The sequence below is a fragment of the Ursus maritimus genome, unplaced genomic scaffold, assembly GCF_017311325.1.
Source record: "Ursus maritimus isolate PB19 unplaced genomic scaffold, ASM1731132v1 scaffold_14, whole genome shotgun sequence".
NCBI lineage: Eukaryota > Metazoa > Chordata > Mammalia > Carnivora > Ursidae > Ursus > Ursus maritimus.
This window is the reverse complement of record NW_024423786.1, coordinates 45,847,908-45,873,327: the sequence shown is the minus strand read 5'-3', so window position 1 is coordinate 45,873,327 and position 25,420 is coordinate 45,847,908. Positions and strand designations below refer to the sequence as shown.

The following is a 25,420-nucleotide window of genomic DNA, read 5'->3' as shown; positions in this document are numbered from 1 at the left end:
AATGAATGTGGTAGAATTCAGTCTTATTCAGAGAAGTCCTATCAAGAAGACCACTAGCCATCAATAACTGAGCAGTTGTTAGCAAATATTGAGCAGAAGGGGCCTTTGACAGCAAAATAGAGATAAAGTAATTGGCCTGTAGCTTCATCTCCTTTATACTTCAGGGAATGGCAGACTGAAGACTTACTTATGTAGGACTTTAATTCCTTCTTCAGGACCAAGTTAATAAAAGACCAAGAAACTCCTGATTAAACTGGATATGGAGTATTTTGTAGGCAGGGCTGCACATTTTGGCTTTGTTATATTTCTGCTTTCTTGGTTAACATCTCAGAGCTGAAACATTCCACATTCCCCAGCAATGTGGGGGCCAACTCAAGTTTACAATTCTGACAAAATCACCCTGCTTCTAGCTTATCCAAATCCTCTGCCCCTCACTCCTATTTATTAAGCATCACACTACCCGGAAGGTACACTAGCAAATTGTGCAATTGAATAAAACCCACACTTTTCATTTAGATTCTTGCAACTGTATCATATGTAATAGTATCACTTTTTCTACATTTTGGTCAAATAAATTTTTACATAAACTGTAATTTGTGTGAACCTCAGAATGTGTTTGGGGGGATACTGAAGGTACTCTGGTTCAATGAACGCTGATGGGATGGGAGGGAAAGATAACCGTGCCAAGATCATTAACAAATGTTACTTGCATTATACCATGACTTCATATAAGGATTATGATCTCTATTCAAGTGAGAGCACTTTGCCTCAGTAATTCAAAAGCTCCTGTCCTTTGTTAAACCCCGTCCTTCCTGAGCCAGGCTGTGAAGAATAACTAGAATTTTAATCAATGAGACAGGAGCAGGGAAAATGGTCTCTGTTGCTTGAGTCAGGAAAGCACAAGGCTTGCCTGCGTAAGGCTTCTGTGTGTTGCATATATAAAAGAAGGAAGTAGGAAAGCTGGACGGTAAGCTGGGTCCATACTGATGAGAGCCTGAACTTAATTTGGTCAGGAACGGAGAGTCGCTGAAGACTAATCAACAAAGAAACACATTAGGAAAATCCACTTATTTTCAGGAAGGGCCAGACTAGAGGCAGAAAGGCTAGTTACGAGGATGTTGCATTAATCCCAGGTAGTGCTTGCCATGGAATGAAAAGGAAGAAGTAATCTGGAGGAAGTAGTCTTAAGACAGCTGACCACCTGGCAGGTACTTAAAGAAGAAAGTCAAAGATGACTGCAGTTTCACTACCTGAATTGCTCTGTTATCTGCCTCAAGATCTGATCTTGGGGAAGTGGGGTAGGGAATCAAAAAGAGAAATGAAAGCCTTTAAAACATTAATGTGGTATGCAAACAATTTTTTGTCACCAAGTATAATTAAAAACATTTCCTTCATATGATTTCAACATTTAGCTGATGCTGTGAGCTTGTTTAGATGGTAGATGCAGGGAATATCAATGACTAAAGCATAATTGCTTTCTCTAAGGGCTCTACCATTACTAGACTGAAGTTCCTTCTCTCCCTCCTGCCTACCCCCTTGGGCTATAATCTAATCTCAGGATACTGTAACAGTCAATCTCATGCCTCAGCACTTAACAGAAGTGTTCAATGTTTGTTAAACTGATCTCCCATCTCCGGGAGTTCCCAATCCCATGACGTGTATGTGGAACACAGGGTGAGCTTAGGGCCAGATGGTGAAAGCCTGATCCTGACAGACCCTGGATGGGTACTGGATAAGTGTTTTAGAATGAACACACTGCAGAGTGCAATCAGAATTAAAGAACAGAATAATCAGGGAGACCACTGGAGAGAAGAGCAAGGGTCAACAACTATCTAGAGCTAAGATGTGCGGGGATGAAAGGGCGGTATCGAGGATGACTTCGGTTTCACTCAGGAGGGAATTCGGGCCAGGCTAGTTTGAGTAGAAGTTGCCACGTTCAGTTGCGGACATGTTGAAGTACCTCTGCCAGATCCAGAAAGTGGCTGGAGACAAGGATGGCCGGGCTGTGGATTTCCTGAAAGAATCACCCGTTCAGAGATACTAGCCGCAGGAGCGAACGAGCTCCCCCAGAGTGCGAGCAGACCTGGGACCACGGGGAACTCTTAAAGGACCCCAAGACTGCAACGCAATCTGAGAAGCAGCACCCAGAGAAGGGGAGGTGTGGGCGACGGAAGAAAAAAGCAAGTAGAATGGGGAGCGTCCCAGGAAGGTAGCCAGTGGCACGGACGACATCCGCGGCGGCTCCACTTGAAACCCTCTCCCCCCGGCGTCAGATTCGCGGTGGGCTGAGGAGGGGCGGCCACGGCCGCGAGTGTAGACGCCTCTCCGACGCCCAAGCGACTGCATGGCCCACTTCTGACCCGCAGGAAACCCTGGTGATCTCCGGCCTCCGAAGCCTGCGCGTCCGAGCTGGGACCCAACCTCCCATCCTGGAGCCTGGGAAAATCACTGAAGCTCTGGCCTCGGTTTTCCCACCATAAAAAGGCAGGAAACCCAATACAGACCCCAGTTTAGGGTGGGGATTAACTACTTTCTGTGTATTTTTTTAATAGCGGACAACACCTGCAGGCAAAGAACAACGCTCGAAACGATCACCTAGGATCCTCACGACCCTAGCTCCCTCGGCGGCTGACTGGGTTGGGGCGGCCAAGGCTCTGGGGGATAGCTGAAGGCAGACAGTGGTCTGGACAATCTCTAATCAGGTCCGAGGGCGCGTCGCGAGGAATCCCCGCGGGCCTCGGCGCAGCTGGTGGTGGTGAACCCGCTCAGGTGGCGGAGGACTGGGTAACACTAAGTAGTCCCCTGGCCAGCGCTGAGATTCCGGAGGACGTCTCGAGGGGTCCTCGCTTCGACTATGACGGGCGTCACCACTGTCCTTTCCTCCTCGGTTCCCTCTGGCCTGACGCAGTGGCCTCCAGACAACACAGCCACCACCGCTGTCCCTTCCCGCGTTCTTCCCGGCGCCTACGGAGGATGCGCAGGCCGTGAGGGCGGGAGCCGAAGACCCCGCCGCGCGTGCGCCCTCTGCTGGCGCCTAACGGTCTCCCTGGCCCGCGTACGCCCGCGCCCTGAGCTCCGCCCCCGAGCTGCGGGAGCGCGGAGCCGTTGGCGGCGCTCCCCGTCCTCTCCCCCTCCCACCGGGGGGCGGGGCCGCCTCAGAGTCGCTGGAAGAAGGCGGGGACCCGGGATACCACGCCCCCGCTGGTCTTCATTTGAAGCCCCTCGACTCTTCACTGTTGGCCAATTGGAGCCCTCTCTGTCCCCAGCGCCGACCAATTAGCGGCGCGCCCGGGCCGCTTCCGGCACCGCGCCTTGCTCGCCCCTTCCCCACGTCTCCCGGCGACGGGCGGGGCGCGGGAGCGGGCGACGGCCGCGGTGACGCGCGGCGGGCCGCGAGCCAATAGGGGGCGGGCTCGGCGCTGATGGACGGGACTAGCAGCCAGTGGCGAGGCGCTGGCCGCACTTCCCGTCGGGGAGAGAGTGTAATATGGCGAAGACCTACGATTACCTGTTCAAGCTGCTGCTGATCGGGGACTCGGGGGTGGGGAAGACCTGTGTCCTGTTCCGCTTCTCCGAGGACGCCTTCAACTCAACTTTCATCTCCACCATAGGTAGCGGGGCCGGGGAGCGGCCGGGGACGCCGGAGGCCCGGGCCGGGCGCGCCCCTGAAGGGCTGGGGCTGAGGGAGCGGCTGGGCCGGACGGATCCAGGGATCTGAGAGGGTCGAGGGGACCGGAGGGGAGAAGAGCAGCCGCCGTCGCCGCCTTTCGGAGGTTCCTGGGCTTTGGGGGGGAGAGAACTAAGTGCCCATTTTGCAGATAGGGAGACTGAGGCTCCAACCCTTAGCCTGCTCGTCAGGAAGTGTGTGTCTTGGGCTGGGGTCCTGGCGCCGGTCATCTCGTTCTGTCCACACAGCAGCCCTCGGAGCTGTTCTTTTGGAGTCCCCGCCTTGCAGAAGTGAAACAGGCTTGGGGAGTAGGCCATAGGAAGAGGCCTATGACATCTGACCTTCTTAAGCATTTACTGTGTGCTAGGCGCTTTATGTGCATTATCACACTCTTCAGTTTGCAGTGTTAGGTGCCCTTATGAGCCCGTCTCACAAATGAGGAATTTGAGGCTTGGGGAGGGACAAGACTCACCCAAGGTCACAGTCTGCAGGTGGCAAAGATGGACTTTGAATCCATGTGGGTCTAACCCCAAAACTCAAGGCTCAACCATCCCAGAGAGGTGTGAGCACACCCCCAGCAAGCACAGCTGGTCCATCTGAGAGCCAGAATTCTAAATCAGCTCTCTCCTGCTCTTTTCCTCTGGAATGTTCAGGGGTTAAGCCCCTCTCCCTGACCTTGTTTCCCCCACGGGCGAGTTTCCTCTAGAAGGAATGGTGAGAAGGAGTCTGGAGGCTTTCTCTGCCCAACCTTCCATCACTTGAGGGTGACAGCAATGGCGAGTGACAGCTGCCTGTCCTAGGACTTGTCATCACCAAGGAGATGCCAGATAAAAACTTCAGTGAGAAACCAGAATCAGCCGCTGCCACAGACAGCCCTGACTTCCCTATCTTGAGGCCCAGGACACCGGTTGTCACTTTGCAGAACGGCCTTTCCCGCAGAGCCAGCCCACATTGTGGTTGAACAGAATTGGCTTGTTGCTTCTCAGTTCTGATAATCCACAAAAGTGGAGCTGACTTCTCCCCATGCCACAAAAACAGCCATTGCCCATGTGAAAACATTTGACCTGAAAGTAACACTCATCAAGTGGAGTGGCGTGTGAGCTATGCAGCCTTGCTCCAGACTGGTCACCATGCCCAGGAGTTAATTCTGAATGGGGAAAACCTGGGGACCAGGTTTTGCTTTACCACGGTGTGACTTGAACCCTGTCACCTATCTCCCTGAACCCCATGAGGAGCTGCTCTTTCCAGCTGTGCCCTCCTCCAGGAGCTGCACTTTTATGTGCCGGATGCAGAGTAGAGAGAATTGGACTGGAAATGGCCATGCCTGCTTTCCAGCTGCTGTTTGCCCTTGAACAAGCACTTAGTCTCTGTGAGCCCTGTTTCTTCAGTTTAGGAGTAATGCTTTCTGCCTTGACCAGTGCCCTAGATGATTGAGGATCAGAAAGGTACAGTGAGGAAGGGGTTGTCATCATGGCCAGAGGCGGCCTGGAGGAAGCATAATGGCTCCTATAGTGACAGCAGCCCATCCTTGGACACAGATGTTTCTTATTCCTCCCCCTCTACCACCCCAAGGTCAAACTTCGGGATAACCTTTGTGTCTCCACCAATCAGGAAGTGATGTTAACTCCTGGCAGACTGTGGCTGGCTGGCAACCCAGACCTCAGTTTCCCAGCATCAGAAGCTTCCTGTTCAGCACAAGCACTAGTGAGATCAATTCAGGGATTGGGCTTTTTTGTTTGGTTCCTAATTCTTGACCCAGGCTAGCACTTTAGGGCTCTGAGGAGACTGGCCTCCACTTCCAGACAAAGACATGACTTGGGCAAGGTCACCTGGGGAGGTAGAGGTGGCCCTTGAACCCAGAATCCCTCCCTCCCACCTTGGTATTCTCATTACATTTGTAGTTTTCCTGCAGGCCTCTGTCTTCTAAGAAAATTAAATTCATCCTGACCTTGAAGTAATGGCCTCATAATTCTTAGCCTTGTAAAATTTACACTTCTAATTAAATTTGGTATATTAATGAAACCCAAGAAGAGGAGAGGACAGAGTGATGCTGTGGGACTTTGCTGATGAAATGGTGCTTCTTGATTTTCTATATCCCTGTGCATCTGTGACAGGAGGTGGGTGGTATTTTAGGCAGGAACAGCACTGGGCCTCTTAGTCCTGAAATACAACTGAATGCATAAAGGTGATTCTCTGTTGGCACTAAGTGTACTTCTGGGTTTTCTTTATAGATCAGGGATTAAGTGGCTGTTTGTTTCCTACCAAAGCCTATTCTCATAAGCTCCATCGATCATTTGTGGTGTGAACTTGGCCCCGTGGCTCCTGGAATTGGTTCTTCGCAGCCTGGCTCTGCTTCCACCGTCTCCTCAGGGCCCCATTCACTCATTCCTTCAGGGAGACAGATGGCGTAGCATCAAAGTGCTTTGTAAACCACGCAGCACCACGTAGACCCCGTTGCTCTTAGTTCTGTTGTCCTGCCATCTTTCCTGGACACCTGCCGTGTGCCAGCAGGGCTGCAGGGGCTGCAGAGATGACTCGGATGAATCAGAAGGAAACAGAAATGTAGCAAGGACTGTGGTCAAGGTGTGTGTGCAGGACTGGGCGATCAGCTTCTAACAAATACGTAGTTGGCCTCTGCCATGCTGAGTTACTGGAAACAGCCATGAGTGAGAATCCGTGCCCTGTTGGAGTTTATGTTCTAGTGGGCAAATTTCAAGTGCAGGCTAATATTCCCTGTGGCCCCTGGACAGTTCCTGAGGTTGGCAGGGATGCAATTAGCATCCCTATCATCAGTTCTGAGGGGTCAAGGCTTTATGGGTGGAGATTTGGGCTGTTTGCCCTCCATGCAGGCCATTCAGGTGGGCAAGTTCTATCCCAAGGTCCATGGAGCATATAAACAAATAGACAATGTCAGGGATAAGCGCATGAAGAAGAAAAAGAAGTGGGAGGAGAGAGAGTGAAGATGGTCAGGAAGGCTCCCAGGTGGAGGGAGCCAGGTAGCTGTGGAAGGAAACAACATTGCAAGAACCGGGAAGAGCAGGCATGAGAGCCCTGAGACTGGATCGTACTTGGGATATTTAGGAAACAGTCACATGAGCCGCGGGTACGGAGAGGTGGCTAGGCTAGGCAGGACCTGGGAGCACACACGCAACTCTTCTCACTTTATTCTGGGGCCAACGGGGTGGTAGGAAGCCAGTGGAAAGTGGTTTTTTTGTTTGTTTGTTTTTTAACAGTTTTATTGAGGTATAATTCGTGAACCATAGCGTTTACCCATTTAAAGCATACAAGCCAGCGGCTTTTAGTATATTCACAGAGTTGTACAACCATCACCGCAGCCAATTCTAGAACATTTTTGTTATGAGAAAAAGAAACCCCATTCCCCTTAGTCAAGCCCCTGAATTTCCCTTTCCCCCTGTAACCCATGGCGACCACCGATCTCCTTTCTGTTCGTCTGGATTTGCCTCGTCCCAGAGAGTTCATAAGAATGGGGTCCTATGCTCTGTTACCTTTCATGCCCGGCGACTTTCACTCGGTGTGATGTTCTCAAGGTTCATCCATGTTGCAGCATGTGTCAGGGCTTTGTTCTTTTTCGTGGCTGAGTAGTAGTATGGATGGACCCCATGTTGTTCATCCATCCGTTGGTGGACACACTGGAAGGTCTGGAACAGAGGTTAGCTTTGTGACATGGTTGAATGTGGTTTGGAAAGCCTGGGAGGGGACTGAGGGGGGAGTAGGAACCTGGAGAACAGTTGAAGAGGCTGAGAGGTCACCCTGGTCTTGGGGAAAGGGGACAAGGGGGCAAGGCCAGGAAAGCTTCTTGGAAGGTAACCTTCCAGCATGTCCTAAAGGAGAAAGTTTGTTGGGCTGACAGGCGGCCGGGGTGGGGACCACCCACAGAGAAGGGACAGCAGGTGGGGGAGCTGGAGGCCTGGAGGCTGTGGGAGTGACATTGTGGGGTGTCATGGGGCTCCATGCCCTGTGTGCTGGGTGGCGAGAAGCATGGGGCTCTGGCCTGCAAAGTGTTCTATGGAGGCCCACTCCGAGAGGTGGCCCAGTGGGGAGAGGGGGTAGAACAGGGCTTTGGCACCTGAAGTACCTGGTTTGCCCTCCAGCTGTGCCACTTGCGGCTTCACTCTGGGCAGCTGTGTCTGCCCTCTGAACCTCAGCCTCCCCTTGCACGAGAAGAGAAAGCTCTCCAGGTGCCCCCAGATTTGTTGTGGGAGATTCTGAGATCCCCTGTGCCTGGTGCAGACAGGTGCTCTATAAGCCATGGATGCTGTTACCTGCACAGGTGGGCAGTGCTTGGGAAATGGGCTGACAGTGATGTGCCTTTTTTTTTTTCTTTTCTTTCAGGAATTGACTTTAAAATTCGGACCATAGAGCTCGATGGCAAGAGAATTAAGCTACAGATATGGTAAGAGTCGTTGCCACCATCAGCCGCTTCACCCTTGAGCTCTTAGAGCCAGAAGCCGTGGTGCCTCTTTCCCCTTCCCTGTGACCGTGGCCTCCATCTCTTTGTGCCTAGGTGTACACGTCAGGCTTTCTTCAGAAACCCCAGAGACTGTGCTCTGCTGGTTACTGGGGCCTGGAGTCTGTGTCAGCACCTTCTGGGGACATAGCTGCCAGTCCTGGTTAGCTCAGCATTCCGATGTGGGCACAGCTGGGTCTGGGCTTCCCGGTGGCCTACTTCCATTGAACTTGGAGAGCGCCCTCTGTGCCTGGGCAGTGGTGAAGGCTGCGGGGCAGCGAAATTCCCCAGCCCAGTATTTCCTCTTTGAGCCTATCAGCTCGCTGAAAGAGGCCAGACATCATTTCCTCTTTTCTGTCCTGGGGAAGCCCAGGCCTTACTTCTCTAACATGCAGACCCGAAACCCCAGAACCAAAAATAAACTGAAGCCTGGGCCCAATGGTGAGACCCATTTCTGTTCTACTTATCTGGGGCTGATTTCTTGTGATACATAAAATTAGAGATGTTGTGAGTCCCTGTCACTGACGCTGACTGTGGTCTGTAGCCCATGACACCGGGAAGGCTGAGCACAGATGGTCAGATGGAGGGGAGTCCCTCCTTATAGCCACGTCACTGAAAGGGAATATGCGTCCTGAGCAAAGTTCAAGAGAAGTCCTGTTTGAGAGGTTGGTACAGTGTCCTGGTCCCAGCAAGCACCTGTGATGAGATGGGGTGCTCTGAGATGGGCCACAGAGCCACCTTCCCTGCAGCCTGTCTCCCTCACCCCAGCGTCAGAGCGCAAGCATTGCCCTGCTTGCCGAGTGCATCCCCTCGGTTTCCGTGGCATTCACCTCTTGACTCGAACTCCGGAGTCCAAATCTGGATGAGGCCTAACACCTTGTCTGTTGGTAATCAGGCAGTTTCTGACTGCCTCTAGAAGTACCTGCACCTACCACACGTGGCTCCCAGCAGCCTCGGTGCCCGAAGTCCAAAGTGACACTGTGGTAGCAGGCAGAAGTTTTGCTTTCCTCTTCCCCTCTCTTCCTTCTTCTGCTCTTAGCAGTCTACACGGGGTTAGTGACTTTCATAACACTTTTCTAGACAAGGGCCATGGTTGGGAATAAAATGTTCATAACCACTAACGTCACCTGCTGTTGGCGTCAGAAAGTCAGCAGAGCCCCAAGTGAGGCGCTTCTGTGGGGTCCAGACAGGCAGAGCCCTCGGCTGGGGAGGAAGGGGGTACAGGGTTGTGAAAGGAACCCTGGGTCCAGAGACAAAAGACTTGGGTCTTGCCTTGGCCCTGCCACCAATCAGTGAAGTCCCCTTTATCCCAAACACTGAATGCTCTCCATGCCAGGAGCTAGGCTGGGCACGGCGTGTCTCACCCTGGTGTCACCCCTGCAGCAATGAGAAAGGGCTTTCTCCCTGGCCTCCACCAAAGCAGCAAGTCCAGAAGTGCTTCCGGGGCCCCACCGAGATTGCCCAGCTCGGCCCACTCGCCATGTAACCAGCTCTTTCCAGCCCTATGTGGCCCTGGACTTTCACAGATAGTATCTGACCTTGGCTCTTTGGTGACCCAGAAGCTCTGGGCAGAATCCCCAGGAAACAGAGGAATCACGGGGGGAGATGGGACATGACTTTATTCCCAGTGGGTTGGGTCCTTAACACCTCTGGAGTCACCGTTGCCTTCTCAGTAAGAATGGGGAGGATGGGGGTGGTGCCGCACGGCAGGACGATGAATCAGGAAATAACCTGTGAGAAAGTGGGTGTCCATCCTGGGTAAATGTCCACTGTTCCCACTGTAATGATTATTCATGGTTGCTGTCACTAGTATCCCTTCTTCTGCTTTAGGGACACAGCTGGTCAGGAACGGTTTCGGACGATCACAACAGCCTACTACAGGGGTGCAATGGTATGGATTGGTTTTTGTTTCTTTTTTTGTTTGTTTTTTTTAAAGTCAAAATGAACATCGCCATCTTGAATACCAAAGCCTGGGTGTTTCTGGGGAGTCCATGCTTGGGCTTCTCAGGGGTCCTCAGTCCCAGGTTAGTTTCAGAAGACTGTGTACCCTGCCCCTGCCCCCACATACATCCCCTTCTGCTTTAGAGACAATGCAGGATTTAAGGAAACCTAATTCTTTGGGAATGAGGGAAGACCCAGGAAGCCGGTTCTTCCAGGTGAGGTCAGTGAAATTGGAGATGGCATGCCCCAACACTTAGGAGTATTCACGTGGCCCACGTAGTCTCTATGGAATCTGCTACTGAAAACTTGAAGATCATCCAGGAGCTGACTTGCTCTGGGCTGTTGGCCGTTATATTTTTCACCTGGGCCAGAGGCAGGGTGATGTGATAGGAAGACTCGTTCCTCATCGCTCGAGTACTTTTACCGAGCCCTTCTGTAGGCCAGGCCTGAGCTCGATGTAGAGGAGGACCTGGAATGGGCTGAGTTCCTGCCCTCGAGGGCTTTGAGCAGGTCGTCTACCTGTGAGGTGGGTACAGAGCCAAGCGCTTGGGCCAGAGGGAGAGGGAGGCAGACACCTGCAATCTGGCTCAGCGCCTTGGGTCACCCTCTGAGCTCCGTCTCCTGACTTGGAAAGTGGAACAGAGAACAGACTGTGTTCCAGGATAGATGGCCAGCTCCCCCTTTCCAGCTCCCACTGTACCCTGCCCTTCCCAGTGTACACCCCATCCTATAACTGTATAGATGCCTGTTGCCTCCATTAGACCGTAAGCTCTGTGAGGGCAGGGCCACGTCTTGGTCACTGCTTCATTTTCTGTGCCCAGGACCATGCTGGGTATGTGGTGGGTGTTCAGGAAATACTGGCAGACAGCAGAAATGAATGGAGCCATTAAGTATTTAGAGTATCCCACACAGCTTCTGAAACATAATAGAAATTCAGTCATGTGGGTTGCAACCTTAGTGCTCCTCATTAAAATTTATTTACTCATTTTCCTCTCACCTTGCTGTGCTGTAGTGGGGCAGGGGCCTTGGGGATCTGGGGTCCTGGGGGAGCTTCTACTGTGTGGCCTCAGGTGGGCCCCGTCCCTGTCTGGTTTGAAAGAGCCCCAACTTGGGATGTACTGTATGGTGACTAACATAACAATAAAAAAATTTTACAATTAAAAAAAAAAAAGAAAGAGCCCCCCACTGCCCCATTCACTGAGCCCCTTCCTGGGCCAGCTACAGGGCCCAGGTCTTGGCCATTAACCCCTGAGCATGGGTGCCATGGTTATCCCCATTTTACAGATGGGGGACCTGAGGCTCAGCACAGTTTCGTGCCCTGCTTAAGTTCAGGCAGAGGGTGGATGGCTGGGCCAGTACTGATTGGCTGTCTCCAGTGCCCACATCCTCAGTCAGCCCCTGGTGACACTAGGCTGAGCCATTTGTGTGGCCTTGTCCAGCCCCAAGGTGTTTGTGGTTTCCAGTCCTAGATCTGTGCTAACCTATATAGAAGCCAGCAACCACAGGTGGCTCTTTGAGTTTAAATTGATTAAGAAATCCAGCCCCTCGGTAATACCAGCTGCATTTTAGCTACCCCCAGAGCCATGTGTGGCCAGTGGTAACCTCATGGGACAGCTCAGAGAACATTGCCACCATGTAAGCCATCATCCTCTCCCTGCATAGTACTAGACTCTTGGGTTCCAAATTTGGGCAACACTTGATGTCTGTTGTCCCATCATGAGCTTACAACCCGATACGGGGAGCTGTGCACAACGGGGGCTGGGAATTTGCAGCTCCAAGGAGAGTTTCTGGGAAAACCTGGAATAGGGTGATCCCGTGTTTTCTAGGGACTTCTCTTTCCTGATAGAGATCTACCCACTGCTTGTACCTCTTGGTACATATCTGGGACCTTGGAATCTTGAGCCTGTAGTATCAGCTTGGTGGTGGCCAGAGTTTTGGGCCACCAGAGGGGCCAGTCCCTGGATAAACAAGTGGAAAGGCCTCAGGACCCTGTGGCATTTCTTGCCCCTGATGGCCAGAGGGCAGCTGCTTCTGCTCAGGCTGGCCTTGGCTGGGGTGTGGTAGACAGCGTGGCTGCTAAAATCTCCCTCAAGTTATCCCTCAAGTGGCCTCTGTTCAGTCTCCCCAAGAGAGCCCTGAGAAAGGGCCCCCACATGGCATTTTTGAGGGGTCCTGGCCATGGCCGTAGCTGTGGAAGGCTACGAGGCCGCTGTGCATCCCCTCAGGTTCATGGCCAGGATTCGGGATTGTGGTGGCTGTCTCACCCCGTCTTTGAGGTTTTGTCACACATCCTCCCCATGATCCCCCCACCCCCCACAGCCCATGTTCTCACTCTGCAGACTCAGGCAGCCTCAGAGATTTCTTAGCCAGCGCCAGAGGTCATGGGTGCAGGGCTGGGCCCTTGGAGGGTAGGCTGAGGGACTAGAGTAAGCCAGGCCAGGGCAGGACAGCAGGGGCCATTGGCCTCAAAGGTGGCCCTCAGCATTGCTGATGAGGGCCCAGGGACGTTCCTAATGGGAGCTGGTGTGATCAGCTTCTTCAGAGTTAGCCTTACCTGGGCTTCCATCTTAAAGGTCACTTCTGTGTGCCTCAGTTTCCCTTGTATCAAACAAGGATATTTGCCCTGCTCAGTGACAGCAAGATCATGAGCCCAGGTGGAGGTGGGTTCACTCTGCAGGTCTTTCAGGACCCCTGGGTGCTCATGCATTGGTTATGGAACCTTAGGGGCCTCAGTGCTGCCCAGCCCCATGCTCCAAGCTGGCCCCCACTTAGGTGGAGTCACTGGAATGCACAAGGGTGTCAGGATCAGGCCATCCAGGGTTTAGGCCCCAGTTGTGCCCTTTACTCTCTCATGGGATGGGAGACGGGCCTGGGCATACCCCCACCTCAAGGTCCTCATCTGCAGAGTGGCACCCATCTGATCAGGACCTGTGTGGGTTCAGGGAGACCCTACTGCAGTACCTGGCACATAGTAGGTGCCAGAGGAGAGGTCATGCTGGAGCACCCAGAGGAGACTCGGGCAGAGTGGGGTGAGGGAGGGTGTGGAGGAGGCTGAGCATGCAGAGGGTGGACGTGAGGGGGAGCCTAGTGGTCACTGGGGCCGTGAAACACAGCATGCAGGGCAGGGAGCTGTGGGACATGAGGCTGGGAGGTCGGCAGGACCTTGAGGGCTGCCAGGGTGTGGGCCATACTTACCCTGCTGGCACTGGGGAGCCTGCAGAGCTCGTTTGTAAGCATGGGTGTGATGGGATCTGGTCTGCAGGGTGAAGGGTCACCTTGGTGGCCGGGTAGAAAGGACTAGAGCCTGGGAGACCAGAGAGGAGCTGGTGCTGCAGTCCAGCAGAAGGAAGAGCCCCAGGGGTGGAGTGGAGGGAGTTAGTGGGAAGGGTGTCCTGTTCGGGTTGGTCCTGGCCACCCCACCTTGCTGGGGGCCACCCCTTCAGCTCACGGCTTGTCCAGCGTGCATGTCTTGTCTCCCTCCACTCAGGGCATCATGCTGGTCTATGACATCACCAACGAGAAATCCTTTGACAACATCCGGAACTGGATTCGGAACATTGAGGAGGTAAGGCTTGCAACTGCTTACATGCACAGGAACTGCATACATGTCCTCTCCTCAGTCCCCACCCCAGAGCTGCCTGGTTCACAGATGAGATCACTGAGGCGCAGAGACCCCTGGAAGTCACTTGCCAAGAGCCCTGTAGCTAAGGACATACCAGGAATGGGGACTGGAAGCCAGGCGGCTGACCCTGGAGACCACACATGGGCCTGGCCTCTTCATAGGGTGGCCCTGAGAGCCCATTCCTCAGAGGGACTGTTGGGTTTGGGCAGTGTTCTCAGTCACAAGAGAAGAGGTATCCAAGCTCTCGATTACCATGAGCATTGGGTGCTTTCCAGAAAAGGAAGGTTCTAGAATAGACATGACCCTTGTGTTTGGTGGACATGGTGGTAAGGCATTTCAGATTGTACTGAGTTTCAGCGGAGCAGGGTGGGAGCTGGCTTAAGCTACCCGTGTTCAGGCCAGTGGCTCTTCAACTGCAGCTGGCTGAGAAGGAAAGCTCAGAACCAAGGAGCGAAAAGAAGGCAGCTAGCCCCACCTCCCTGTCCCAAAGCTGGTGTCCTCACCTTCTGGCTCCCCATAGAGCTTGCTGTCACCCACAAAGCCTTGGATGATGGCACTTGAGGCTCCTGATGACTCATCAGGTGGGTCTTCGGGTCTGAGGTGCAGCCAGAGGACTTTAGCCATCCATAAAGCCACGGCCGAAGGTCATGCTGCCGCTGGCGTCTATGAGCAGGGGCACCAGGCTGCCTTCCTGACAGCCCCATGTTGGCTGGCGGGGGGCTGGGCCCTGGCTGAGGACAAGGAACTGCTCATGTTGGTCTTTGTGGAAACTCACTGTTTCTGGCCAGTGGGCCATAGGGGGTCTTGCAGTTAGCAGGACGTTAGGCAGGGAGCAGTGCAGCGTGTCTCACCAAGACCAGATCTGAGCTACACAAAAAAGGTCCTTTTCCATACCCTGGTCCTTCAGGAAGCACAGACCCCTCCACTGGGGCCTGGGAAAAGGTTGGAGAAGGAACCCTGTTCAGGCATGGGGGGGCATTCGTGGGAGTGCCAGGGGATGGGGAAGTACCCAGGGCTGGCCCCGGTTGGGGGGGGCACCCCAAACAGGCATCACCCACTTCCAGAGCCCAAACAGAGTGAGCTAGAGTGGGGCAGAAGGTCCCAGGACAGCAACTGGGACCTCCGGCAGAGGAGCCAGAAAAGGAGGGAGGCGAGCAGGGGGTAAATAGCCCAGCCTTGCTTGCCTCCTATAGACCAGACCCTGCCAGGAGCCCAAGGATGGCCTCGGAGCTTGGGTGACACAGCCCAAGGAGGAGCTGTCCCCAGGAGCCAGAATGTGTGTGCTTGGTCAGAGTGTTAGAACCTGGACTCTGCTCTTGTATTGGCTGTGTGACATGGGACAGGCCACTCAGCCTCCGAGCTTCAGCTTGTCACCTGTACAAGGGTGTGCTAGCAGTCTTGGCCCACCACACTGATTTTGGGACACACCATGTATTGGCCTGTAGTCCCATCTGACCTCTCACCTCCCCTGTCTACCTCTCCCCCCAGCATGCTTCTGCAGATGTCGAAAAGATGATACTTGGGAACAAGTGTGATGTGAACGACAAGAGACAAGTTTCCAAGGAACGGGGAAAAAAGGTGGGCGCGGCAACCGGCGTGGGCCTGGCGCCTTGTGGCAGAGGGACCTCGGGGTTTTAGGGTTCTCTGCATGGAGGCCTGTTCTGCCCCAAGGGGTCCCCGATTGCTCGCTGATGGAGTGAGCTTTGGGGGAGATTCCTTCACAGTCTTTGTGAGCATACAGTGACCTGCCATCCTGGCTTGTACAAAACTGAGGGGGTCTGAGACTCAGGACTTTGCCAGGCAAACCGGGACATGTTGGTTGTCCCGGTATGGTGCTTAGTTTGGGAAGAGAGAATGGAAAGCACTCACCCAGTTGGGCTTCAGTCTAAAGGCTGCAAGCGCAAGGGCTTCTGGGGTGTGCTCTGCGTGCTCCCATACAGCGTCAGATGGGAGCCTGTGGAGACCGCAGGGAGCAGAGGGCAGAGCCGTGGTTTGAGCCAGGCCCCCTCCATCTTCCTACCAGAGACATTCACCCTTTTACCACCTGCTCTCCATGGGGTCTTGAGGGAGCAGCCCAGGAGGTCACATCCACGCGCTGAGAGCCCCCCACCCCAACTTCCTTGCTCCCCACTCAGGGTGGTTTGTGGGGTTCAGGGGCACCTGGTGGCTGAGGTGCACGTGTGTGTCTGCCTTCCTCACAGCTGGCCCTGGACTACGGAATCAAGTTCATGGAGACCAGTGCAAAGGCCAACATCAATGTGGAGAACGTGAGTCCTGGGCCCACAGCACAGACCCCTCTGGGCTGAGAGACAGGCTGCACCCTCTGGGGAGGCTCTACCAGAGGGACTGACCTCAGGCTCTGGGCTACGTTATCAGCCAGCTGGGCGGGAGGCACTTTCTGGGCAGTGCCATGTGCCAGGTCCTTTGGGGGAACCGCTGCCATGTTGTGACATAAGCAGGTGCAGGCCCCGGCTGGCCCCCTAGGGTATTACCTCAGTGGCTCTTGGGCAGCCCTGGGGAGCAGGCACAGTTTTGCAGACAGAGAAACTGAGCCTCGGACCGACCCAGCTGCCTGGTGCCCAGGCCTGGCTCCAAGATTATGCTCTTGGCCGTGCCACCCTCACAGATAGTCCCCAGTCACAGCCCAGATGGAGTAGGGGGCCCTGGCTGAGCCTTGGCCCAGGCTACCCTGTCTTCTCCACGGGGATGCCAGCCTCACAGCTAACCTGCCGACGTCCATGCCACCGCCCCAGTGATCTTTCTAAAGTGGATCTTCCCTGTCACTCCTGAGCTCAACCCAAAAAACCTGGCGCAGAGGCACTCCCATACCAGCCCCCGCCCGTGTGCACCACCCACAGCTTGGGCCTCGCTCACCACTCTCCATCCCAGGCCTGTGCAGCACCCTCCTCATATCCCCTTTTCCCTCAGGGCCCTGCCCAAGTGAGCCTTCCCTAGGGAAGCCTCTTGTCTCCCAGACCCATAGGCCCCCTGCTTTGGACTTCCCTAGCACCCCAAGTCACCTTCCACAACAGAACTTTACACATCGTGTGGCCCCCAAGAGAGGCCAGGTCGAGTCTTCATCAAGCATGGGGAGACAAACCTTTCACCTGGTACTGGCCCTTCCAGGCCTCCCTGCTGGCAGGGACCCCAGATGAAGCTTGTTTGACTAAGAACAGCTTGTCTTTCTTTCTGCCCTGCCCCTGACCATCAGAAGCAGGGACAAAAGTGGACAGGACACAGGAGTTGGGGATGGAAAGCTAGGTCCTCCTCCTGGATTCTTCCAGCTCTTGTCAGTTAGGTACTGGGTGCCTTCAGACAACTCACTGACCCCTTTGAACCTGAGTTTCCTCTCTACGCAGTCAAGGGTGTGACCACATCCCAGGGGCTCAGGGAAGGTGGCGGTCCAGGTTGGCAGGAGTAGCCCAGCAGTGGCAGGAGATGGGGCTGGACAGGGGACACCCACACCCAGCGAGCTGACCTAACACTGCCCCCCCTGCCCACCCCACGGTCCCACCACATCTAAACAGCGGTGGCCCGGAACCAACAAGCCCCTGTCTGCTCCCTGCTCCAGGGCACTAACGACATGCTTATTCCACAGGCATTTTTCACTCTCGCCAGAGACATCAAAGCAAAAATGGACAAAAAATTGGTGAGTGTATGTCCTCTTTGAATCCTTGCACGGGTCCCTGTTGGAGCCAGCCATCCTCGGTGCTGTGATGCAGCCCAGGGCAGATCCTGCTCGTCGGGGCGCAGCCAGCCCCAGTAGGGCATCTCCGGGAGAGTGGCGAGCATCAGCAGGAGAGGTTTGGGCGTCCGCACCCGAATGCACTGCTCTGCTCCATCCTTCCTCCGCGGCTCGGAGCTGCCCCGTGCCAGGTTCTGCCTGCTGTGCACATGGGCTAGCAGGGGACACAGGGCCCTTTCCATCTGCCTGGGAGACCGCATGCGTGAGGACAGAGCGCCTCTAGCAAAAGAGCCCCAGGCAGGCCCAGAGCCACAGCGCACCCCATATGAGGCCACCTGCAGGGCTGTGTCTGACAGTCATTGGCTCCCGTCTTGATGAGTCCATCCCTAATTCTGTAGGTCGGAACAGCTCTGTGACCTTCGGTGGGTCCCAGGGCCCTGGGCCCTGCTTGGATCCCTCCCCCCCAATCCACCTTTTTGTTTGTTTTCTGGCTTTTTTGTTATATAGTCCGAGGCACTCAGCATTTCTAGTGCTGCCTTTGGTCTTATCTACGCACTCGACTATACTTTGGGCGTGTTTAGCACCTAAATGCTGCTGGGAGTCTTGCCCCAGAGCCTCCAGCCCAGCGGCCCCTCTCTCCCAGCCCTTTCCCACCGCTCGCTGTCTGATACAAGAGCATAAAGCCATCCATGTGTCGCTTGGGTTCCATCTGGTCACGCAAGAGGGCACGTGTGACGAAAAACACCACTCAGGTAGTTCACATCTGATTTAAAACGTGCCTCCGTAATTCTGAGGTGCTGTGAACGGAATCATAAGGGATATGATCGATTTAGTAGCAGCCTTTTAGCCATAACAGAAAGCAGTCCACATACACAAACACACTGACCAACAACAGCGTGTCATTTTCCTATCCTTTCTTTCCTCTTCAATATGACAGTAAAATCGTGATTCTTGGTGATCCTCTGACACTTGACCCCTGGCAGGTACGCTAAGCGTCCTGGCGACACTCTGCTTTCCTCAGCCTGTGGATCACCTCCGTCCACGACATAGAGCATGAGGCCCTGATTGCAGCCGTAGTCCTTGCATTTCCTCTTTTTCTGAACTGAATTGCAAATCACAGACAGTTAAATTCCTACTCATTTCCTGACACCTTTGTTTATATTCAGAGTTGCAGCCCGGGACCACTTCCTCTCTGCCTTTTCTTTTTAATTGAAATGTAATTGACACGTAACATCGAGCAAGTTTGAGGTGTACGATACGTTGGTTTTCGTACGTTGATATTTTGAAATATCATTGCAGTAGCGTGAGCTAACACCTTTATTACCTCCCATAATTATCATTCCTTCTTTGTGTTGAGAACAATTAAGATCGAGTCTTTTAGCAACTCTGAAGTTTATAACACGGTGTAAGAGAGTCAACACAGTGCTGTTGGCTATAATCTCTATGCTGCGCATTAGCTCTCCAGAAGTACGTATCTCCTAGTTGCAAGTTCGTATCTGTCTTGCAGCACTGATGGGGCCAGCTCTGCTCACCCGTCTTCTCTCTCGGGAGCGTCATAGAAAGCCAGGCTCCACCAGTGCCCACCCTACTCCCAGACCTCTGGCGCTCTCCCGCTCTGCTCAGCCCAGCGCTCCTCGCTGCGCCAAGAGCACACTCCATGCTGCCCCGGCAGCTGCCGCCCTCTCCACCTTGTCACCCTGTCGCTTCCCTGTCGTCCGCTGCAGCCACACTGGCCCTTTCCTTTTCCTTGGACCCCCAAGTTCCTTCGGACTGTCCCCTCCACCTGCAGTGCTCCCCTCTTGCATCAGCGTCCTGGGGCTACCGCAACAAATTCCCGTAACAATCTTAGCAGCTTCCGCAACACACGCATGTCAAAGTTCTGCAGGTCGCAAATCGGAAACGGGTCTCACCAGGCTAAGACCGAGGTGTCAGCAGGGGCGCCCTCGTCCCCAGAGGCCCCAGGGGAGAACCTGTTTCCTTGCCTTGTCCACCTTCTGGAGGCCATTCCTTGCCTTGTGAGCCCTCCCTCCATCTTCTGAGCCAGCCACTCAGCATCTCTATGACCCTGCTTCTTCGTCCCTACTCTCCACCACAGTTGGGAAGTTGCTCTGCTTTTGAGGCGTCACAGGGTTCGATGGGGCCCACCTGGATGATCCAGGCCACCCCCCCCCAATCTCAGCTCAATCACATGTGCTAAGTCCCTCCTGCAGGTCAGGTTGCCTTCTGCACAGGTTCCAGGGATGAGGGCGTGGACATCTGGGGGTGCACTTTTTCCACTGACCACAACCCCTGGCCTGTCCCAGGCCTCACTTCACGACACCTCTGTTCACACATCACCATCAAAACTCTTCTCCACCCTCTGTTCTGTCTCTCATTACTTGCCGCTACAGGAAATCACTGCTTATTTGTTGACCCACGTGGTTTGTCTGCCCTGTACGGTGTGAGCTCCCCAAGGCAGGACCACTTGCCCACCACCACATGCCCAGTGCCCACACAAGAGCCTAGCACAGCATAGGCATTCAATGGTTACTTGAATAAATTCAGGTGTGACTTAAGAGCAGAAAGAGGAGATGGAATTAGTCAAAGATAAGGGGACCAAACCATGCAAAGAGGGTGGAATGGGAGAAAATAGGATCTGAGTTCCCAGGGTAGGCAGGGGCCAGATCACAGGCAAAGGCTTCAAATGCTGGGTGATCGATTTAGGGCATTCCCCCTGAAAATGGGGGAGTATGGGTGGGTTTCAGTATGGATTGAGTGGACCAGATTAGAGTTTAGGGCCTACAATACCAGCTGTGGGGCAGAAGGTAGACAAGGGGAGAGGTGGTGAGTCAGAGCCTTGGCACAGGGACATGGAGACCAGCCAGGTGTGAGTGGCATTGTGACCTTGAAACCCAACCCCCCTCTCCGGCCCCCCAATCCCAGAGGACAGTCTTTCTGCTGCCCCTAGGCTGCCTCACTTTAAGGGACTCAGCACAGTTGGGTAGATGGATGGAGAGAAGGAAATAGGAGAAGGAGGTTGAGATGGATGAAGTGAGTGAAGATGTTGAAGGGGTGAATGGAAGAGGGGGGGTGGGCAGGCGAGTACGAGATTGAAGGAATGGATGGTTGGAAAGAGGAGCTAGGTAGCAGTTGTGTGGGTCTGAGAAAAGTCAGTTGGAAAGGACAGCTGGATGGTTGGCTGGTTGGAAGGTGACAGAGGTTTGACAAATGGGAGGGGACAGAGGGGTGGATGGACTGGCGGACAGGTGGTTGGTTGGTTCATTGGTTGGTTGGCTGATTGGTTAAGAGACATAGAGCTGATGCTCAGCCATGACCCCAGAAAACCTTTTGCCATTTCAGGAAGGCAACAGTCCCCAAGGGAGCAACCAGGGAGTCAAAATCACACCAGACCAGCAGAAGAGGAGCAGCTTTTTCCGATGTGTTCTTCTGTGAGGAACACTGCCTTACTCTGAGCCTCGCTCAGCTGAGCTGACTGTGCCTGTCCTGAGTGAGCCCCTCACTCAGCCGGGGCCCTCCCCCTCCAACACTCCCTGCCGTGCCGCGGCCACTGAGCCCATGGCCACCAGACACAATTGAGAAATTGTTTATTTTAGTAACTGTCTGATCTTTTTCAACTTTGGAGATGGAATAAGTTAAGAATTTGCTATTTTTCCCTCAATGTCTGCTGAACGGGCCCTCTCGTCGTGTAACCAGAGAGAAAGATGGAGTTGAGGTGTGGCCGTCGACATCAGCCAGTGTGGTGGGCCTCCGTCTCCAGGCCTTTAATCCTCATCTTACTGCAACACAACTAAAGCCCCACCGGAAAGCCCGTTCACATCCCCATCACAGAAGCCAGGCCCCCAGAGGCCAGTGAGGGTTCCAGGAGTTCCGGGCTCCTCACCCTGAGCGGGGCGACGCATGCCGGGCCCACGAAGCATCCACCCAGCACATCTGACGCCTACTTTCTCCTCTTCTGTCAGTTTTGGACAAGTGACAAAAACCATTCTTTTTCTTCCCTCTCTCTTCTTCTCAACTGTCAAACCAAACCAAAGGGAAGCACAAATTACGGAAATCCTGAGGAAAGAAGCATGGGGCGGCCCTTCCTGTTCACAGCCAGGTGCTGGTCTGCAGTCCAGCGAGGCCTCGGGCATGGTCAGCGGGCCTCTTGGTAGCACCGAGGGGACGCCACGTGGGCCAGAGGTGACCCTGAACACACAACCACACATGGTCCACCTGCGCTTGGGGCATCTGCCTCTTGGCCCCCCAAACAGCCCCCCCACGCCTCTTCCCTCCCGCTGTCTCCAAATCGGACGTCCTTTCTAGCTGAGATTTTTATTTTTCCAGATCTGTAGTGTCCATGAAGTGATTTCGTCTTTGATTTCCAGTGGCAGACCCAGGCGACTGGGAGTTCGTGCACACCTCTGGCTGGACGGGCCGGAAGCGTGAGGCAGTGCTTGGCGCGGGCCAAGGCCCAGGCGACGGACTGACCGCAGAGCAGTCTGAGTTGGTTTTTAACTGCTGTCACCTGGTTCTGTTGGGACAGCTCTGCCCTCCTGTAGAGACTGTGCAACTGGGGCTAGGTGACCTGGTCGGAGGGGCGTCACCCGGGAGCCTTTCTTTCTCTTTTTCTCCCCCCTCTTCGCCCCCCCCCCAAGCTGCTGTCAGTCCAAGCCATTGGCGTTGTAGTTTTTTCTTTTGTGAATTAAAACCAACATACCAGCAATAGTCTGCTCTCCCCTGAAATCTCTTAACATGCTCTGTTTACATCGATAAATGCACTTAAGGAAAACAAATTAAAGCTCATTTTAAAGTTAACGGATTTTTTTTTTACAGCTTACCTTATTTCTTGGTTTTAATTTCATCTGTAAAATTAGAGATTGGACTAGATTAAAGTTCATGGATTTTTATGTCCCCATGTTCCCTGTAGGTACACGGGTATGGCCAAGTGTTGGGTCGAGGGTCCTCAGGAGGCCTGTTACTTAATAGCACAGGCCCGGCCAGTGGGGCCTCTGGACCCGTTCCACTTTGGCGTGCCTTGGCTCTCATCTACTCCTCAAGTGTGCCAGGTTTGTCCCTACCCTAGTTGTAGACAGGAGCAAAGCAGAGGAGGTCAGTTACCCCAAGCTCTTGAGGAGATGAGACTGTGACCAAGACCGGCTTGGAAGAAGCTTCCCAACCCCCAGCTCTGCCCTCCCCCCTCCCCAGGAGAGCAGAGGTGTATGCACCCACAGCACCACTGTGGGACACCACGTTCGCTGCTGAACCTGCCCGGTCAACATTAGACCCCATCGTAACCCCTCCGTTCTCTCGTCTGTCGAGTGCTGGGTTCCAAGCCCCTGTCCTCACCCCAGCGTAGCCGTGGGCTGAGCCTCACTCCCCTGGTCTGTAAACTAGGCACAAGCCAGCAAGACGGCGCATCTCGGACTGGGAGAGCTGCCTAGGAAGCCCTAAGAGGTGAGCTGCCATCGACATCATGGTCCTCATCCTCACTATTAGCATCACTATTTGTCTTGTGCCCCAAGAGGAAAACTCACTCCTCTCTTCACATCTTGTCTCTTTACAGGGCACAAGTCATAGAACTATCTCTCAGCTCTGAGCTGGAAGTAGTTGCCCCATGATGCCCCAATTTTGCCCCCATTGTTCCCGACCAGGTCGGGCTGGGGTCTTTGAACTCCACACTCCCCGCCTTAGACCCAGCCTTTTCCTCAGAGAGTCACTAGGACTTCGATGCCGTGGCACGCAGGGGAGTGGCTCCTCAGCTCTTGTCCCCTTGTACTGGGAGAGATGACACCTCGACTTTTTTTTTATAACGTCTTTATTGAGATGTAATTCACACACGGAACAATCCCCCCACCAAAGTGCAATTAAGCGGTCTTCAGTGTATTCGTAGAGTTGTGCGACTGTCACCACAGTCCGTTCTAGAGTGTTTTCATCACCCCGTCCCCACGAGCGGTCACTCCTCATGCCCCCCACCCAGCCCCCTGCAACCATTAGTCTTTTGTCTCTGCATTCTCCTGTTCTGGACATTTCATGTAAAAGAGAGACACTCTGGCCTTTTGCAGTGGGACTCTTCCACTCCGCATGGTTCTCTAGGTCCATTATGTAGCGTGTGTCAGGGCTGCCTTCCTTTTTATGGCTGAGTAACATTCTATTGTGTGCACGGACCATGTTTTCTCAATCTGTTCATCCACTGGGTCGTTCAGTTATTTCCACCTTCTGGACGCCTGAGCCGTCTGTTCCTCAAGCTTGCCAGGTGTATTCCTACACCAAGCCTTTGCCTTGCCGTTCCCTCTTACACAAGCCTTTCCCGTGTGGGGACTTGGGCGGTAACCAAGTCCCCGGGGACTGCAGGCTCCAGTCGGGCAGGGACAGTGCTCGTCTTGTCTGCTCCATCCCCAGCACCTAGCACGGTGCCCACAGGTGGGGCTCAGCCAATGTTTGTGGAGTGAATGAATTCATAAGTAGAACGAAAGCCTTGTAGGACGACAGGATGGTTGAAAACACGTAAAGCTCAGCATTGGCAGAGCCTGACTGCCCCACCCCTGCATGTCTGCAGGGCTGAGATGGCACTGTGGTCCCTACCCCGAGGGCCACCCCACGTGGGGCCTTGAAAATTCTACTCGCCAGCTGAGGCCTCCCGTGAAAAGTCCAGAGCTGACACTGGAGCGGGAGGGGCCTTGGAGTCCCAGCCCCATATCCCCCTGCTGGTCCTTTTCCAAAAGTTCCTCTGGCGGCCATCTGTCTGCTCACAGTTTTGAGGACTCTGGTCACCGAGGGGTGGGGGATGATTCTGTTGTGACATTCTCAGGGGAGGACTTCAGTTCGTGTAAGACCACATCCCCCAAGTGGGTCAGGCTTAACAGGGTGGAGCCCTCCGTGGTAGCGGCTAAGGGGGCGGGGCCAGAAGTGGCCTGAGACACCCCATGTTTCTGGAGACTGCACTGCATGCAAATGAGACCAGGTTTTCTAAGGGAGGAGGGTCTCTTGGGCAGGTGCGAGCCCCTCCCCAACTGCCTTGCTCCTTATCATTCGTGCTGGTAGCTGACTCACTGGGCTGTGGAGGGCACGGAGGTCACGCAAGTGGCCCAAGGCGGCCCAGCCTGTGCAGTCTGCAGCCCGAGCTTGCGTCTCCCCAGCCAGGCACAAGAGCAGCAGATTAAGTCACGGTGAAGAGTCCTGATTTTAGTCTTAGCTGAGCCCCACGTGCCGCATGCTTGATGGTGGTCACACCTGCCATCATCACATGATTAAGGAGGGCTGTTATCACGCCCACTTCACAGTTAAGGAAACCGAGGCCCAGAGAGGTTGAGCAAGTCACCCCAGGCTACCCAGTGGGGTGACTACGTAGCAGGTTCCACGTGTCTCCTGCTTGGGCCTCGTGGACCCTCAGACTCCAGACAAGGCCACCCCCCTCCACCCCCCGGAGCAGGGGGCGGTGAGGTCGCCGACCTTGAGCCTGCAATGGGGGCTATCTAGACTGACTGGCCCAGGGTGATAGGCCCCGGCGGGAGGCCCCCAGCTCAGCCACGAGGATCTGGGCTATTTCTGCCTGAAAGGGGAGAAGGAAGTGGTTTTGCCCCTGTGCTAGGGAAGGCGGTGCAGCCTGCACACATCCGGGGCTGCCTGGTCCGTTAGACACAAGTTCCTACACTCACAGCCTACAGTGTGTGTTGGGCTCCCCTAGAGTGTTGGAGTTTTTTTTAAATCAGAAGAAAAAAATGAATACAATAATAATGAATATATAATAATCCAGCCCAGACTATATCGGTCTAGATGCCAACGAAATCATAAAATATCATCTTAAATGTGGTTTTTTTGGTGTGTTTTGTTTTGTTACAGGGGAAGTCATGATGTGGCCTGTGTACATAATGAGACCCCAGCTTGTCCAGGCTTGACCCTGCCTTAGGGCCTTTGCCTGTGCTCTTCCCTCCACCGATAGCCCTCTCTTTTTGCACCCCACGATCAAGTTCACTCCTACCTGCCCCCACGTGCCTCTTCCTCCAGTGGTTTAGCCCCCTCTAGGGGTTCTTGCAACTCCAGACCCTCCTTCCTGACAGG

The 25,420-nt window shown here is 54.1% G+C and overlaps 2 protein-coding genes across 2 annotated transcripts in view; both read left to right on the top strand.

The window, feature by feature from the left end:
* TPM4 (tropomyosin 4) overlaps window positions 1–593 on the top strand; it is a 15,081-nt gene extending 14,488 nt beyond the window's left edge. Inside the window, exon 8 of the mRNA XM_040629123.1 lies at window positions 1–593. This exon is cut by the window's left edge and continues 858 nt beyond it. The gene's annotated coding sequence lies outside the window, so the exon portion shown is untranslated.
* Window positions 594–3,444: 2,851 nt separating this feature from the next.
* On the top strand, window positions 3,445–22,177 carry RAB8A (RAB8A, member RAS oncogene family). Its single transcript, XM_008706396.2, has 8 exons — window positions 3,445–3,611; window positions 8,021–8,081; window positions 9,966–10,026; window positions 13,564–13,641; window positions 15,187–15,276; window positions 15,900–15,965; window positions 17,297–17,347; window positions 20,723–22,177. The coding sequence occupies exons 1-8, from the start codon at window positions 3,488–3,490 to the stop codon at window positions 20,813–20,815; spliced, it is 624 nt and encodes a 207-aa protein (XP_008704618.1). The 5' UTR covers window positions 3,445–3,487; the 3' UTR covers window positions 20,816–22,177.
* The last annotated feature ends 3,243 nt before the right edge of the window (window positions 22,178–25,420 follow it).